The following is a 19672-nucleotide window of genomic DNA, read 5'->3' on the forward strand; positions in this document are numbered from 1 at the left end:
TCATCAATATCTATATAAAAACTTTTTGGATGGTAAGGTTAGTTTTGCCAATAACAATTAAAATTATGATTTTTTTTATACCAAAATTTACTTTATAATACAAAAATAATGTTTATTTAAGGGGCCATAGCTTCATAAACTTTAAAAGATGGTGTCATCCAAATACATTTTTGTATTAATAGTATTATCACAAGTATTTCTATGTAAAATTTGTAATTGTTTGGCTTTATTTAAAAAAATATCAATATTAACCCTTCATGAACCTTCTCTTTTGATATGCACTGAGGAAAAAGCAATCCAACAATTAAAACATTCAAAAGTGTATTGGGATTTCACAGATATTTGATTATTTCAATTCAAAGTTCGCAAATAAGGGGAGACAATTAATTCCAAATTCTTGCATACTAAAATGATATGTAGGATACACATCAATGAGATAAAAAAAAAACCAGTAAAACATGAAACATGCTTGTTTGTCATCATGGTTGCATTTCTGCCACAATTTAAGGATAAAGTTTGAAAAATGAATGTCTTTGTTCTTTTTAAACTGGTAGGAATAGAAATATATAATGTGTAAAGATATTTTCTTCATAATAGGAAAGAAAGCAGACAAATTGGGGATGCTTTTATGGGTTACCATGATGACACATGTGCTGCTATTATACTGTATGCCTGTCTGGAAAGAAAGTGTAATGACCAAGCTATACCAGAAATGGAAAACGAGGTATCAATTCACATCTATTCAGAAAAATAGTTTTTAGATTCAAGGTTCAATTGATAGAACTATCAGTCTAACTAAATTTTATTCAATTTATTTAAATATATTTAGTAATAAATTTTTAAGGTTTCTATATTTTTTCCTGGCTGATTTGCATCAGAGCCCAGCTGCTCAATATATTTCTCTTTATTACTATTGAATGGACATTTGCAATTTTATAAAGATTTTCTATTGTACTGATAAAGGATGTACTCCTCTGAGAAGCCAAAATTTTTAGAATTAAACTTTTTTTCTTAACCTTTTTTTATACGACCGCAAAATTTGAAAAAATTTTCGTCATATATTGCTATCACATTGGCTGCGTCGTTGTCGTCGTCGTCCGAATACTTTTAGTTTTCGCACTCTAACTTTAGTAAAAGTGAATAGAAATCTTTGAAATTTTAACACAAGGTTTATGACCACAAAATGAAGGTTGGCAATGATTTTGGGAGTTTTGGTCCCAACATTTTAGGAATTAGGGGCCAAAAAGGGCCCAAATAAATAACTTTAGTTTAAGTTAATAGAAATCTATGAAATTTGGCACAAGGTTTATGACCACAAAAGAAAGGTTGGGATTGATTTTGGGAGTTTTGGTTTCATCAGTTTAGGAATTAGGGGCCAAAAAAGGGCCCAAATAAGCATTATTCTTGGTTTTTGCCCAATAACTTTAGTTTAAGTAAATAGAAATCAATGAAATTTAAACACAAGGTTTATGACCATAAAAGGAAGGTTGGTATTGATTTTGGGAGTTTTGGTCCCAACAGAATAAGGGGCCCAAAGGGACCCAAATTAAACTTTGTTTGATTTTGACAAAAAATGAATGGGTTGGGTTCTTTGATATGCTGAATCTAAAAATGTACTTAGATTCTTGATTATTGGCCCAGTTTTCAAGTTGGTCCAAATCGGGGTCCAAAATTAAACTTTGTTTGATTTCATCAAAAATTGAATAAATGGGGTTCTTTGATATGCCAAATCTAACTGTGTATGTAGATTAGTCATTTTTGGTCCTGTTTTCAAATTGGTCTACATTAAAGTCCAAAGGGTCCAAAATTAAACTTAGTTTGATTTTAACAAAAATTGAAATCTTAGGGTTCTTTGATATGCTGAATCCAAACATGTACTTAGATTTTTGATTATGGGCCCAGTTTTCAAGTTGGTCCAAATCAGGATCTAAAATTATTATATTAAGTATTGTGCAATAGCAAGTCTTTTCAATTGCACAGTATTGCGCAATGTCAAGAAATATCTAATTGCACAATATTGTGAAATAGCATTTTTTTTTAATTAGAGTTATCTTTCTTTGTCCAGAATAGTAAGCAAGAAATATCTAATTGCACAATATTGTGCAATAGCAAGAATTTTTTTTAATTGGAGTTATCTTTCTTTGTCAAAAATCAACTTAAATCTTTGTTATATACAATATACAATGTATATTCACTTTTTACTACCAACTGATAAATTAAAATAATCTTTACCATTCAGTGATAACAAGCAGTTTTTACATCTTAATATTTTATGATGTATTTAAATGAGTAGTTATTGTTGCAAACTCCATTAGAAATTTTAATTGAGATTAGTTTTAAAATAAGGAAAAGGGGGATGTGATTAAAAAAATTGGGTTCAATTTTTCTCATTTGAAATTTCATAAATAAAAAGAAAATGTCTTCAAACATTTTTTTGAGAGGATTAATATTCAACAGCATAGTGAATTGCTCTAAGAGAAACTAAAAATTTTAAGTTCATTAGAACACATTCATTCTGTGTCAGAAACCTATGCTGTGTCAACTATTTAATCACAATCCAAATTAAGAGCTGAATCCAGCTTGAATGTTGTGTCCATACTTGCCCCAACCGTTCAGGGTTCAACCTCTGCGGTCGTATAAAGCTACGACCTGCGGAGCATCTGGTTTGGGTTTATAAGACTGTTGAAAACAAATTTGTGAAGAAAAAATCATATGGTGGTGCACTTCTTTTTTTTGCTTTGTCCCTTAGAAGGTACCCAATTTTGATGTTTTTCCCATTTTTTCATCAATTTTTAGCCATTTTTGGGCCATTATCATGGAAAAAAATCACAGTTCCACAATTAAACTTTTGTTCATACTTTCAATAATGATGCAGTCAACCAATCTGAATAAATTTAACTTAAAAAACTATAGGTAGGTGTTAATATAAGAAAGTTTTATCATATGGTGATGCTTTATTGGGTCAAATTTACCATGCTGACATTTTTGTAAATTTGTGATTTTTCTCCTTTTTAGGAACAAATTGCATATTATATTTCAATTTTTTTGTTATAAATGATTGAAAATAAAACATATTTAAGAAATTTGAAAAGACAAAAGTGATATGGGATGTACAAATTTCTGGTAAAATCTTTTCTTGTACTCCTCTCCCATTTTCTTAAAATATTCGCTAAAATGACTGACTTGATTGGCAATAAAATTTGAAAAATATATTTCTCAAAAACTACTTATTGTAAATACACAATGTTTTTTTCAATTTTTAAAGTAATCTGGGGTCAAACCAAATAATTTTTTTGGGTTGTTTTTTGTACCATATCATAAAGTAACAACTAATAGTGTAAAAATAAAAATTTGTTATGAAAAAATAAAGGTTTAATTTTTTGCTAAAATTTTGGTACCCACGAGCCACCTTAAGTTACGTTTCAGCTATATATATAGAAATGTTTTTTCTTTAGATTCTAAAAGATGCTAAAGGTATCCTATTATGGTGTGCTACCCCTGCAGCAGTGCTAGAACTTGAAGATGACCAGATATTTAACACATACTTCTTAGAACAGCACCATGAAAGTCTGGCAGATTATCTACGTTATAAAGTAGCAAACCAACAACTGAAAAACATACATGCTCAGGTTAGTTTTAACTGATTGTGTTTGGTTTGATTTGCAAGAAAAAACTGAAAGTGTTTAACAAATTGGGATTAGAAATTGGTGTGTTGTAAACTTCTTTGAAATGGCAAACCAAAACTAATTATAGAAATTAGGTGAAACAACATTCCATCAGAGACCAAATGGCATTCAAGTTTTAGACATCTATAGAACACTGTACAGCCTTCAACAATAAGCATAACCTGTCCTGCATAGTTAGCTATATAAAAAAAACCTCTGAAATGACAAATTTGAAGTAATTCAGATGCCTAATTTATGAACAAAATAATGAACAAAAACATATATGATATACAGCAACAAATGAAAACCACTGAATTACAGCTCCTTACTTGGGACAGGCACTCAGGGAATCTTTCCGAATTGAACTAGATTGCTAGCGACAAACCCTCCCCTAGTCTTGGACAATGGTTTAATAGTACAACATAAGTTGATAAATACTTAACTCATTAGATTGGTACAAAGCAGAAAAACAACTCAAATAAAAACAGACTAGATGTGGGAGGGTATTAATATGTCCCCAAAACAAAAAGGCACTTAAGTACAGATCTGAGAGTACTGGCAGTTAACGACAGCTAGTTCATAGATTATATAAAAATGAAATCAACACTTTTATAAATTTGCTTTTCTGGATTTACTTTCACTTGAATGATTTATACAACAAAAAATAATTTGTTCCCCACTCCCATTTATATCAAACTTTTTATCAAGCTATAATTTCAGTGGCAATAACATACTATTTTTTTGAAACCATATGACAGGATTTGAATTTTGAGCAAGGGCAATTAATAGTAAAAAAATTAAAGATTATTTTACAATATTTTGTCCATTCTGAACACTTGTAATTCTACTTACAAGTAATTTAATTTCTTTATCCTGCTTAGTATTTTATATTCATATTCAGTTCCACGTGTATTGTGTACTTTTCGGGAAAAATCTGTGAGATCACCCATTTACTCTCTAGTTACCTGTTACCTTAATGTATAAGTTTTATATTTTCAGATTACAACCAATTCTAAGTTGCTGTCCATAGCAGATCTAGATATATTGTGTAGATTTCTACCTATTCTGAGGAAGAATATAGTTTTACTGAATCTTCAATCCTTTGACACAGAACAACAATTCAGCAGACAAATCAAGTATGAGTTCTATATATACTAGTACTGTTATTTTTACTGGTCTAAAATTTACCCAGTAGGTCAATTTGAACCAAACTTATATAGCTAGCTGTTATGTGTGAGCCATGACTCCGTGTAGAAGACCATACTTTGACCTATAATGGATTACTTTTATAAATTTTGACTTGGATGCAGAGTTGTCTCATTGGCACTCATACCACATCTTCTTATATCTATTAATAGGAATATCATATTGTAGTTTCTATATACAGTTAAGTTAACCTGACCTAATTTCCAGGATTCTTTAAGCAGTAGATAAACTATATATTTTGTTTGAGATGGTTGTAAGGTGAACATGTCTGTCTGTCTGACCTATACATCATTTCATGGTTCATTGGTCAATATTGGTTTTGTGGTAAGGTCAATTTCTCAGTAGAATTTATTTGGTAAAGACATTAATTGTAAGGTGTACACAACTGTATATCAGGGTTGGTTGAACTGACCTTGACCTCATTTTTATTAAATGGATTGAGGATAATGTTAAGTTTAATGTAGTAAAACATTGATATTACAGGCTTTTAACAAGAAATTCTGTTCTGATGAGGTTGTCTGTATTAGAATTATCTGTTGATTTTAATACTATGGAAACTTCATGATATTTTAATAGGTCATTCTTGGACCAGACTACTTCAGATGATATGTTATTGATTATACAATGTGACAGTGGTGACCAGAATGGAGACTTGATAGCCTGTGCTAGGAACACTTTACAGGATGAATTACAACAGATCCACGACAGAGTGGCTCATATCCATGTTGTCCTCCTTATACAACTCCCAGGTATAGCTGGAGGATGCTTTACTGGATTTCAGGTAAGTTACACGACAAATGAAGAATTACAACATATTAATTAAGGAATGTATAAATCTCAAAGTATAGCTAAGACTGCCTCACTGGTGTTCATATTCATACACTCGTGAAATCAAGGAGACTTAAACACTTGATATAATTTGCTTTCTTTTTGAATTTTTATTTATATAAATCCCCAGTTTTGTTTATTTCAGTGGAGTTTTTATACCCCACTTTATACCACCTCATAAAAAAAATTGGGAGTGTACTGTTTTACCTTTGTCTGTCTGTCAGTCTGTCAATCCCTCCCATGAATATTTTTCATAGCATTTTTCTCAGGAACTTACAATCATACAGATTTCTGAAATTTGGTTTCATGGTTTATATAGGTCAGCTATACCTTGTGATGCATTTTCAGATTCATCACTCAACAACTTCATATTTACTGAACACTTTCATATTTTTACACCATTAAAATTCAGTTGGGGCGGGGATATTATCAGTGAATAATAGCTCACAGTTTCACTTTTTGTCCCAGATTTGTTTTTATTTCAGTGTGGTTTGTTTGTTTCAATGTTCCAATCAGGGTTTATTTAATTCATTTAATTTTATTTCTTCTATTTCATTGCTTTAATCAATAGGGTGTGGTTTATTAATTGCAGTGTTGTTTATTTATTACATTGTGGTTTATTAATTACAGTGTTGTTTATTTACTACATTGTGATTTATTTACTTCAGTGTGGATAACTTATTACAGTGTTGTTTATTTATTTCAGTGTGGTTTATGGCACTCTGTTCACATTGATGATATTCATACTGCTCCTAAAGATATTCCATCAGTTGCAGAAATGTCTGGTAAATCTGTCAGTGCCTTGTTAGATGTAACCAAGGACAGACCTGAGGTTGATATGGAAATAGAGAGTGATCATGAGGACAGAGACATAGAAACAATGGAAACAAATGAAGAAATAGATTTAATGGACATACATATAGAAGAAAAAACAGCAACAAAGAAGCAATTTAAAATTGGTTATTTGATTAAGAAATGTATACAACCTGCCTTGGGAAATGTAAAAGATCCAAAGTCTGATGAAACAAGAGCTGTAGACAGACTTAAGATAATACTTAACTGGATGCAGGTTGAAGAAGGTATATATAATCTTAATTTAAAATAGCATTTGGAATTCATTTAAAAATATAAATTTGAAATAGTAGGCTATTTCCAAATGTTATCCTGGCCTGGTCTTAATCGTCTGTTCTTGTAATTGATGCAAGTTTGCTGTTCTGTATAACTTGTGTTGTGTTTTTTATGCCCCACCTACGATAGTAGAGGGGCATTATGTTTTCTGGTCTGTGCCTCCGTTCGTTTGTTTGTTCGTCCGTCTGTGCGTCCGTCTGCTCGTCCGTCTGCTCGTCCGTCTGTGCGTCCGTTCGCTTCAGGTTAAAGTTTTTGGTCAAGGTAGTTTTTTTGTACCTCATCTTGGCTTTTGATTTTAATGCTTTTTGGTCATCTGTCTGTCCAGATTTAGGTTAACAGTCTTTGGTTGAGGTAGTTTTTGATGAAATTGAAGTCCAATCAAATTGAAACTTAGTTCACATGTACACATGTTCCCTATGATATGATAATTCTAATTTTAATGTCAAATTAGAGTTTTTACCAAATTTCATGGTCCACTGATCAAAGAAAATGATAGTGTGAGTGTGTCATCTGTGTACTATGGACAAATTATTGCTTAAATTTCTTTAATATAAACAAAGGTGTCAATAACATTTGAAATGAAAACAGTTAAAGAAATATAACCAAACAATAGAGTGAAAGATATAGCTTGCATGTTTCAGTCTCCAATTCACTGGTGTAGAGTTATTCACAATGCAGATTTGTGGAGTTATCCACATTCCACTGCTGAGAGTTATCCACATTGCACATTTGTGGAGTTATCCATATCGCACTGGTGTAGTCTCAGTTATCAACATCGCACATTTGTGGAGTTATCCATATCGCACTGGTGTAGAGTTATCCACATAGCATATTTGTGGAGTTATGCACAGGTGTAGAGTAATCCACATTGCACATTTGTGGAGTTATGCACAGGTGTAGAGTTATCCCCATCTAGCAAAGAATCTGTTTAAACCTGATGGGGACTGTCTTGGGGTATCTTTTGTTTCACATTTGCGTTGAAGGCCTCATTATAACTGTGAGATAAAGAAAGTAATAAAAGCATATTCCTTGTCAAGCAAGTGTAAGGATTTCATTCCTAAGTTTTAATTTCAGGTCAAATGACCGTGCTGTCAGGAATAGCAAAACATATGACAGGTATCCTTAAAGAAAAAGAACAGAATACTGGTATTGGGAGACAAATCAGAAACTGGTTGACTAAAGAGGCTACTAAACCAGAAAACTTGAATAGAGCTGGTACATTCAGGTTGGTGTATTTAATATTTTTCTCAGGACTACATATCAGGCCTTGTGGTCTGAAATTATCATTGTACTAAGACTTAAAAATCAACCAATCAAATTACTGTATTTGTGCTAAAAAGCATAACATTTTGTACTCTTATTACTGTGATTATTTTATGATGACCAGCCCAAGTCTTCATGATATTTTTTTCCGAAAAAGTATTTGTTATAAAGCTATTATGTGTGACATGGTGAGGTTTGCTTGACTCTGATTTTAATTGACAAATCCTCCCATGGTTCTCTAGCTTCCTGAATCAATAAAATAGCCAAAGTTGCTATAAGTGGCATTTAGTACCAAAATTCACATCCATATAAGAAATTATTGAATTTTTGTCAGTAGCAGCAGATTAAAGTTTCTTGACATTTTTTATTTAGCTAATTATTGGTACTTATCTACTTTCTGTTGTCTGCTATAACTTTTAATGCCCTATTTATGGGCATTATGTTTTTCAGTCTATGAGTCCGTTGGATCGTCCGTTCATCTGTCCGTCTGACTATCTGTCCTACTTCAGGTTAAAGTTTTTTGGGTCAAGTTTTTGATAAAGTTGAAGTCCAATTAGTTTGAAACTTAGTACACATGTCTCCTATGACATGATCTTTCTAATTTTAATGCCAAATTAGAGTTTTGACCCCAATTTCACGGCCCACTGAACATAGGAAATGAGTGGGGCATCCTTGTACTATGGACATATTCTTGTTTGATATAGATATTGCCTTTCACTCAAAAAAAAAATGGGGGTATAAAAAAAGAGAGTAAAAATTTCAAATATATGAACATATCTTTACATTGCATTGTTAATAACTACACATAGCTGTTTACTTTCCTATCAGAATGATTCAAGTAAGAATCAGAACATTTGATTTATAAGGGTAAGTTAATGTTTGTTAAAAATTATCTTTTATTTTGTAGAAACTTTGCTGTTCAATGTTTAGAGGCAAAGGTAATTCCTGTGTTAGCTGGTATCATTGCTTTTATGGATACAAATAGAAATTTAGACATTTTAGCAAACTCTAATGCCCAAGATTGGCAAGTTTACATTTGGTTACAAACTTTGAATGATCCAAAACTGACCCAATTGAAGTATTCTTCAATGGTATCGCCCACACGTCATCAAGAACTGCAGGAAATAATTGTGAAAACAACATCTGTAGATGGAAAGGTATTCTCTGCTAAGATGCCATTCTCATGGATCATTTTTGGACAGATTGAAGATGTTTTAAGAAATTCTATGGAAACAAAAGAAGCATCAGGTAATATTATAAGCATGGACAAAATATTTTAATTTTATAGCTACTTTTGTAAATTCAACTTTTAGAGATAAAGTTTTTTTTTAAATATCTAACATGTAAATTCCAAAGTAATCTTATTTTAAAGTAGCATTCAAGAAATAAAATTTCAAATTGTATGGGTTTCTCAAAAACTGATAAAGTTAAAAGTCTGCAAGACATAAAATGATAAATTCTATTTATTAAATAAGTAGTCAAAAAATTTAATTGTATGCTTTAGCTGGAAGGACATTCTTTTGTTTTACAGATAGTGATTTTAATGTGGTACTGAAAGCCTCAGATATTCTCCAGTCCTTACCAATAGGTAGACTCCTGTCAGGTATTGAGGGAACTTACATCCACCAAGTTCTCAAAGCTTACATACAGGATTTTGTTCACATGGTTCACCCTGTACAGTCTGAAGCAGAATGCAATGTAATGTATAGATAAATGAATACTTGGGAATCATCATTTTCCTGGGTACCAATTTTCTGTATTGAAACCTGTTGTTTAGTGGATTTCATGGTTTAACCAAAGTCTGATTTTATTTTGAGCATTTTAATTCGTGGTTCTTATATATCATGAAATCCATGAAAATTGATATCTGCCAATAGTCACAGAGTTTAAAAATATGGATAATGAACCATAAATAATTGGAGATTGGAAAGTTTTTTCTGTATCATATTTTGTTGTATATGCAGTGGTGATTTAGTAATATTTTTCTTTATATTTGCACCTTATTGTTTAAGATTTACAAACAGAGAATTTAACATTGATGAAAACCATATACTTTTATCCTTTTTTCAATTGATTTGATTCAAAATGATATGAGTTATAAATTTCTTATAAATGATATTGTTTTGAAGTCAAATCACTTTTATGCTTCTGGTTGTGTGTATTTTTAATTATTGTTTTCAGCTGATTTGTGAGAGTTTGATAGTGGGCTGTAAATACCTTCTAAGAGGAGAGTTTGGGAGATTATTACCCTCCATATTAGGCTGTCACATGACTTTTATACTACATAATACAAGGTTTAAAAACTTTTCACATATTGTTCATGTGTGGCCAGGATGTAGTCAGCATATGTTGGAGTTCCAGCAGAGCCAATCCTCCTTCTACTTAGTAACTGAAGACGAACTTGTAAGTTTAAATAGAGTAAATAAGATGGAGGATTGTGTAGGGATATTTGATATTGAATTAATCATATTTTCTCAAGGTTCCTGTTAAATTTTCGAATTACAATTTTTGACTGTAACATAAGATTTGGTTACCTATGTGAATGCATTGTCAGTTAAAAAATATTCAGGAGGAGAAATCTGAAAGGAAACGCAACAAATACAGTGTATGTAACAGAAGTTTTATGAAACAGAAAGCAGCAATGAAATTAGACTGTTCAGATATGAATTTGATTTCCAACCAAGCAGTCTATATAAATAGGTTATATGCAGCAGTTTATTGTTACACTGTGGATTCATATAAATTTTATACTCGTGGGTACTAATTTTTGTGGACTGAAGAGAACTTTTTTATGGATATTAAATTTCATAGTTTTGACAAAGTCTGCATACAAAATTATGAGCCCCTGTTCCCATGAAATAAACAAAAATTTGTATCCAACAATTAATGAATGGCTCTTATTTATTTTGAATTTATTGAACTATAAAATAATTTTTGACTCTTCACATTGAATAATCCACGAAGCAGATTATGTTAAATGTGAAGAGTCAAAAATTGATTTTATGGTTCAATAAATTTCAAAATAAATTATTGCCATTCATTATAGATAAATTTTTATCAAAAATAAGGCTCAAAGAACTTTTTATATTATTTATTTTTACTGTATAACAAAGTACACACATGTTGGCGTATGAATACACAACGTCATCATGGGGGCGTGTCGCCATAAAAATTGACAACATTGAAAATAAAAGTAATACTTTAATTTAACCTACCAGTAAATACACCAAATTTATTTATATATTAATGAATCTACAGTAGTATTTAAAAATGTGTTGTATCAATTTTAATGTTTTGATAATTGCACTACTGTAAATTCAGAAATTATTGCGAAGTTTTTATTATTGCGAATAATGCGACAGAGTTGAAAACGCAATAATTAAAATTGCATTTTGTAATATTTTAACTGAATTAAGCATGACTTTTCTCAAAATCGTAAAAATTAAAATCGCATTCAAGTTCAAAATGACAAAATCGCAATAATAAGTGCACGCAATAATTTCTAAATTTACAGTATTAGTATTGATTTATATATATAGTTGATTTTGTCTGTTGTATTGTCCAATAGTTTTTTTCCATTTCTTCTATCATTATCTTGTATTATCTTTTATACAGACTTTAGATGTCCTTGCATTACAAATGTTAGTTGATAACCTAGAACCCAACAGTGATGCCTTAAACCAAATAGAAACCAGGACAAAATGGCTACGACAAGTCTATGACTATCGCCCAGTTGTAGAAAGAATTATAGGACATTTTATGCAGGATACTCAGAATAGAGAATATCATTATGGAGATCGTTGTCAGAAAGGAATAGAAAGTGTTAGGTAAATTAGTTTGCTAAGAATTGGTACTATAGTAGACCAGACCTTGTTACTAGTACTAAAGTATGATCTTGATCTCCATGTCAGTACATATGTACACTCTAGATCTGCATACAAATACAAAAGTACAGTTCTGATCTCCACACCAGTACAAAATTACTCTCTTGATCTTGATACCAGTACAAATGTACCATCTTGATCTTCATACAATAACTTTCTAAAAACTATGGTTAATGAACTAACTAAAATCTAAATTTTGTATTCATTGCTAACAAAATTTTAATCTCTGTGTGTAAAAGTTTATATTTCTTTAACCATATTTAGATGTTTTCCAATTCTTATATATTTTGTGTAGATACCAGTGGACCAGGGTGGTTGTAGTGAAGTTATTTATAGAACATGTTTGTACCACAGATAAAGAGGAGATTAGTATCAAAAGATGTATGCCATTCTGGGCTGTGAGTATATATGTATATTATTTTAAACAAGTCTAAAATGAAAACAACCTTCAAACCTATGATTGTGTTTGATAAAAAACCACAATTTTTATATGTATCATGTAAAACAAATTTATTGGTAGAGGGGTCTACTAAATACAACACAAACAACCATTTTCCAAAAGAACAAAAAAGGGGAAAAGTATATTTTAACCAAATGCATTTGACTCACAGGTTGAACAATGGATATGTTTGCATATACATTATTTTTTTTATGGTTGAATAATTGGCTTTCATAGACTTCAAGGATAAAGGTGAACCAAAAATTAAAGTGTTCTATAAAATATAATTTTGCAATAGGCATATGTAAAGAATTGATAAAAACGTTGAAATCAATTGTCCATTAAAATACAGTAGGTGTATATGAAATGTTAGAAATGTTCAAACTGATGTTATTAGTATATTTTTATTTAAAACAGACACTTAGAGAAGGGGCAGACATGAAATATTTGAAAAGTCTTGAAAAAGTGGAAAAGTTTATAAAACACTGCAACAAAGATGTTGTGACACAATGTTTTGGGTAAGAATTTATCAATGTATTTTTTCAAACTTTGAATATCAAAGATGTTTTAATTAATTCAGGAATTTCCATAGATATTAGATATTGCAGCAAATATCACCAACCACAGTGCTTCATTTTTACCTCACAGCTGGGCCCAAATAATAATATTTTACTTTATTAATATGTTGATACTATTTTGAGGACTCACAGGAATATTAGTTTTAACTAATGGGATTATCCTATTGAAATAAAGATGATTTATTTATTTATTTTATTTTATTTATGTGAGCTTATACCCTCAGCTCATTACCATATTTGGCAAAACTTTTATGACTTTTTGGTCCTTAATGCTTTTCAACTTTGTTCTTTATATGGCATTTTTAACAATTTTTATGCCCCACCTACGAAAGTAGAGGGGCATTATGTTTTCTGGTCTGTGCGTCTGTTCGTCTGTCCGTTCGTTTGTCTGTCAGTCCATCCGTCTGTCCGTCCGTTCATTCTTTCGTCCGTCTGTCCCACTTTATGTTAAAGTTTTTGGTCAAGGTAGTTTTTGATGAAGCTGAAGTACAATCAACTTTAAACTTAGTACATATGTTCCTTATGATAGGATCTTTCTTATTTTAAAGACAAATTAAACTTTTGACCCCAATTGCACAGTCCACTGAACATAGAAAATGAAAGTGCCAGTTTCAGGTTAAAGTTTTTGGTCAAGGTAGTTTTTGATGAAGTTGAAGTCCAATCAACTTGAAACTTAGTACAAATGTTCCCTATGATATGATCTTTCTAATTTTAATGCCTAATTATATTTTTTACCCATTTTCATGGTCCAACCAACATGGAAAATGAAAGTGCGAGTGGGGCATCCGTGTACTTTGGACACATTCTTGTTGATTCAAGCATCACTGATGAGTCTTTTGTAGACCAAGCGTGCATCTGGCACAAATATAAAATTTCAATCCTGGTATCTATGATGAGTTTATTGGCAAAGTCGTCCATTGTGTCTTCATCGTCCCTGTCTGTCGTTCTTATAAACTTTTTTTAATAATCTTCTCCTCTGAAACTACTTGGCAAAGTACTTTTAAACTTTCACTGAATGTTACTTAGAGGAAAAAATGTATACAACATTTTTGATCCATCAACAAACATGGCCATCATGGCTAAAAATAGAACATAGGGATCAAATGCCATTTTTGGCTTTTACCAAAAAAAATAAAGCATTTATAGCAATCTGACATATGGTAAATATGTTCATTAAGTCAAAATCTATATATTCTAATAGTTGGAATATTAAAGTGGAATAATTAAAAAAGAAAAAAAGCTGTTAAAGATTCTAGAAGAATCTTTAAAACTCTAAATCAAGGTAAACTGTCAAGAACAAGGCAAAAAGCAAAAGACAACAGAAATAACATTACAGAAATATGTATTAGTAAAAATCAAAGTTTTAAATTTGTTTAGCTCATGATCATTGTTCCATTTCTACTATAGCTCTATAAACTATATCATTTTTTCCAGCAAACAAACAGACTGTGTTTCATGTGAAATCACAATAGATGGGGCACCAGTCAGACTGCCATGTAATCATGTGATGTGCAGAAAATGTTTCCATGGCAATATTCATCTCAAGGAATATGATTGTCCAGAATGTCACAAGAAATTCCCAGAAGACCTTGACCCCAACAAAACGGATAAAGAGTAAGGTTTATTACTTAAGTTCTGTTTCTGTGAATAAATTTATCTTCAAGCTACATATTTGTATAAAATGTGTTTTAAAATATATTTATTAAAAACGAATAGTTTATAATGAAGTTGAGTCACATTATCTTGAAGCTTATATAGATATAAGAAGATGTGGTATGAGTGCCAATGAGACAACTCTCCGTCCAAGTCTGACAATTTGTAAATGTAAACAATTGTAGATCAGAGAATGGTCTTCAACACAGAGCCTGATAGCTCACACCAAACAGCAAGCTATATAAGGCCCAGAAAATGACTAATTCTATTCATAAAATGGGTACATTATTTACTCAGATTAGAAATGAAGAAATACAATGACTACAGAAGACGTTGTAACAGTTTCTTTATGGAGGTTGTATCACAGCTGTGTTTTGCTGATGGAACACCACCGTCTAAGGAGGTCATAGATAAACTCCTCTCATATATCACTGGTCAAAGTAAAATAGAGAAGACTGGGAGAGTTTTGTCTAAAGAACTGACCATATTTGACGATACAATAGACCCTACACCTGTGGTCAGATCCTTTCTATTACAACAGTTAATGCAGACAAGGTTAGATTATTTTAGTAGTTGATCCTAAGATTGTTGCTCTGCTTACCTTAAAAAAATTTATTTTTATTGTTGCTGTGAATGGTCTACCATATTTACTAGATAAAAAAATCTTAATTTTCACTGTGAGTGTTATATAAATGCACTATTTCTTAATTTTGTATGTTATCAAGTAATATATAGATTTTTTGATTTTTTCAATTTTAAATTACAATTCTTGATACTGCAAGTTTTTTTAAAAGTAATCTACGACAGAATTATCTTTTGAGGTCTTTTTTCACTGTTAGTTTCATAGGATAGCTTTTTTTTAAAGGAGAAGGGGCTATAAGGGGCAAAATTGGCCCCACTTCAGAATCTATTGATATTTCTTTCAATTGATATCTATGATATGGAGCTTATAAAACACCAATAATTTTCTAGTTATCTCTTGCCGTTTTCTTGTTATGACGTAATAAAAATGGTAGGCCGACTAAGCTAAAATATCACATTTTTACGTATTTTATCCTTTTTTTATGTATTGTGTACATTTAAAAAAAGATTACACCTTAAATAATCAATGCGAATACATTATTATTAGTGAACCATTGTATTAATATAATGAAGAACAAACTTGATCATATCAGTAATACAGTTGCTATGGTAACAACAAAGTTGACATTCGTTCTATGTATGACTAAATTATAGAAATTTTTCACAAGAGGAAATCTACAGTTATTGTTTGTATAATTTTTTTTTAGATGTGATGTGATTGTCAATGAGACAACTGTCTACAAAAGACCAAAATAACACAGACATGAACAAATATAGGTCAACGTGCGGCTTCAACAATGAGCAAAGCCCATATCGCATAGTCAACTATAATAGGCTCCGATATGACAATATAAAACAATTCAAACGAGAAAACTAACGCTTTTTTATGTTTTCTTTTAACTTGAACAACCAAAAATTAGTTTGTGTGTACTTGTATGTACTCTGCTGATAAAAACACAAGAAGGTAAGACATATTATGTACTAGTATTCATATATTATATGAATAAAGTTCGCAATTTCATAAACTATTATACATTTCAACAATTACCGGCTCAACCTTAATAAAACTGAAATATTGTTGGCACATTATTTATATCTTTTTTTTACTTTTTTGTTGTTAATGTGTCTTTACAATAATATTGATAAATGATAATGTGATTTTAAACGAAAAATGTAAAAACAAATACGGTTCTGATGAGACTCGAACGTACACAATTATAGTATGCCCGTCGTGGAGCTTGTGAGTGATTTGAACTACATTGACACAGATTCTATTTGTAGTTAATAACTCATATTTATCACTTTGCTTCACAAACGGTAGGAACAATTTTGTTTTGTTTTTATTTTGTTACTTCTTATTCAACTATTTTATTTTTAATCAATGATATGGTCATTTCATTATTGTTGATTATGTCAAGGTGTAAATTATTTTTGCTTTACCAGACAGACGTTAATAGTGCGAAATGGAAACTGAAGTTTTCGTCTGGGGCGTGTTTTATTCGTCTTTTCTGCACATCTCCAGAATGTCTTTGGTGAAGAGTTAAAAAAATGAATATGGAACTCCTCTAGAGATATTCTACGGAAGATCAATAACATAAAAATTCATTTTGACGTCGAATATTATATAGCAGATTTTTGTTTTGTTGGATGACATACTAGTAACTTAAGTTTACGATGACTTTTCTTTTAAAAAGACACTTCCGGTTGACATGCGTGACTATAAAAGTGTGCTCTGTTCGTTGTAATTTTCTTTGTGCTTTCCTTTAATTCATTTTTTTCTTAACAAACCAGGCTTAATCTCCCGCTATTTTTTTTTAAGAGTAACCTTCAACTGCACAAAAAATCGTCAATGTTTGTCTGGAATATGACTGATCAAAAAGTACATCTCAGTCTATCCAATTGTTTATTAAAGTAACGAAACTGCATTTTTTTTGTATAAAGCTGAGATATCTGAAAGTTCTAAAAATCGTTTTTCTATGGTGCTCCTTGAAGAACATCTTCTGGTCCTAACTTTTATTTCTAATGCAAAATTTTAATGGTCAAAACCTTCGGACTACCATTTTTCTAAAACTTTCATTGTACATGGATCTATATGTAAGTATACAACGTATACCAGACGTTTCTTAATAAATAAATCAGTTGGTTGTGTACTGATTGATACTTTAGTCTGGGAGAACAAGATTTATCTCAGTTCTAGTTGCAACTAGTTTTAAACACACTTCCAGTAATTGCAAATACTCTGAGTTCGATGCTTTTAGTCTATTGTCTAAATTCTTATTTCCTGGGTTTATTTTGTGTGTGTCTCGTACCGATAATTTGAGTTAATCTAATTGCAACTGATTTGTGCAGGTTGTTTTTATATTGTACGGCTACGCTGTTTCAGCTTCGATAAGATTGGGCGCTCACAAACATGATGTTGTGCTATTACACCACTGTACTAGGTTAGGGGATGGTTAAGATCCGCGGCTTACATGTTTATCCCCGCCACATTATGTATGTAAAAACTATATGCTTGTCCAAAGTCAGGAGCCTGTAAGTCAGTGGTTGTTGTGTGTTGCTGTGTTACTTACTTGTTTTTTCGTGTCATTATTTTGTACATTAATTAGACTGTTAGTTTTCTTCTTTGAATTGTTTTACATTTGTGATTTCGAGGCATTTTATAGCTGAGTATGTGAAATGGGCTTTTTTATTGTTGAAGACCATATGGTGATCTATAGCTGTTAATTTCTGCATCATTTGGTCTCTTGTGAGAAATTGTCTCATTGGCAATCATACCACATCTTCGTTTTGATATTACCCCCTGTCATATACTTTATGAACCTGTCCCAAGTCAGGAGCTTGCAGTTTAGTGGTTGTCGTTGGTTCATGTCTCAACTCATTTTTGATATTTTTTAAATTGATTTGTTATGTATGATTTGACCGTTAGTTTTTTTGTTTAAATTGTTTCACATTTTTCATGGACTTTTATAAACGGCTTAAAAGTATTGGATTTTGTCATTATTGAAGGCTTTATGGTTGCCCGTAATTGCTTACATCCACTTCATATTTGAACTCTGGTAGAAAGTTGCCATATAATCAATATTAACACATCTCTTCGTTTTTATATTATATCTTCTGACGTTTAACCTCGTGTTTCCTGAATATGCATGAAATATGTGTCACTGTGCGTTGAAAATTAGCATCAACTTTAAGTTGTGTTAAATAAGAGAAAACCATCTGATATAATCTAAAAAAACTTTGGTTGGGGTGGGGGACAGGAGTATTTCGTATATGAATATGGTTGTCTGGTAAGAGTTGAAAAAAAGGCATGTTTAGCAACATATTAAAATGATCGACAATGCCCTCTTTCCTTCTTCATTCCTCATCAAATGATTAAAACTGACCACTGCCAAATCATGAGTGTTGAAAGTAGGGTTTAACACCAATAAATCAAAATCCCTTTCCTAGAATTTCAAATGGTTGGCCCTTAACTGTTATTGTCTGTGTAGTTCTTATATCCATCTAGCTTATTGTCCTACAGAGATGTCCTACTAAGGCTGTCGTACCATAAAAACATGTATAGCACAGCTCACATTTTTATATATCTATATTAATAAATTTATTACTGTCATTTACGACTAAACACCGCCATGTTTGTTTCGTGCCTCTGCCGCCTAAGCCACTTATTTAAACGGAAGAGAGTCAGAAGATCTTCCCAATGCAAAAAAAAAACACAACAGAAATGGACCTCTTCTGGCTCACTACACGGAAGAACAAAAAAACACGCCCCTGCCATGTCGTGGAATTTTTTACGTGTTTAGTAATATTAAGTTCTTTTAATTCTGTCTGTTAATATCAAGTATTTAACAAATGATACGCTGATTTCTATCCCGCTATGAAAAGCTTCGTAACAACAGCACCAGTAAAATTCCATGTGTCAGTTCCATATTCACTTACAATAAATATAGACAAGGGCTAGGCTGTACTATAATTTAATATGAAGTAAAAACTTTATAATTTACTTTTTATACCCAAACTTTATAATAATAAACCATTGACAAAAAAATGTGTAAAAAAATTACAATTGTTCCTGGTCAACCGTAGTCCGATACCGGTATAAATGAAAAACGGACGATAATTTTAGAACTTTGATGGCGGTTTTGAGCAAGTTTTAAATTAAAATTCAGTATGAGCGCAGCTTTGCCCCATGGAAATATTTCAACATAAGATGCTTTATGATGATGTTATTGCTCTGCAAAAATATTTTGTTGGGGCAAGAATGCGCTGGTACTTTTTTCGAAAAAAAACTAAGTGAAAATGAGTATAAAATTGCGAAAAGCCAACAAATATGCACGTGAAGTGTTGTCAAACCACAGCATTGTGACGTCATAACTTCAAAAAAACATTTTTTTTCATAAAATGAATATGTCCAACGGAAAAAGAAAGCCATACACATACGAATAAGTA

At 31.3% G+C, this 19672-nt stretch overlaps 1 protein-coding gene across 1 annotated transcript in view; it reads left to right on the forward strand.

Annotated features, from left to right (window-relative positions):
• Positions 1-19672, forward strand: part of LOC134722103 (E3 ubiquitin-protein ligase rnf213-alpha-like) — a 148554-nt gene that overhangs the window by 91962 nt on the left and 36920 nt on the right. Inside the window, exons 48-61 of the mRNA XM_063585590.1 lie at positions 598-724; positions 3456-3629; positions 4665-4801; positions 5448-5652; positions 6406-6778; positions 7902-8052; positions 8998-9338; positions 9622-9788; positions 10272-10493; positions 11706-11917; positions 12270-12372; positions 12831-12931; positions 14426-14605; positions 14942-15199. Coding sequence (XP_063441660.1) covers positions 598-724; positions 3456-3629; positions 4665-4801; positions 5448-5652; positions 6406-6778; positions 7902-8052; positions 8998-9338; positions 9622-9788; positions 10272-10493; positions 11706-11917; positions 12270-12372; positions 12831-12931; positions 14426-14605; positions 14942-15199 — 2751 coding nt within the window. The remainder of the gene's footprint in view (positions 1-597; positions 725-3455; positions 3630-4664; positions 4802-5447; positions 5653-6405; positions 6779-7901; positions 8053-8997; positions 9339-9621; positions 9789-10271; positions 10494-11705; positions 11918-12269; positions 12373-12830; positions 12932-14425; positions 14606-14941; positions 15200-19672) is intronic.

The sequence above is a fragment of the Mytilus trossulus genome, chromosome 6 (assembly GCF_036588685.1).
Source record: "Mytilus trossulus isolate FHL-02 chromosome 6, PNRI_Mtr1.1.1.hap1, whole genome shotgun sequence".
NCBI classification, from domain to species: domain Eukaryota; kingdom Metazoa; phylum Mollusca; class Bivalvia; order Mytilida; family Mytilidae; genus Mytilus; species Mytilus trossulus.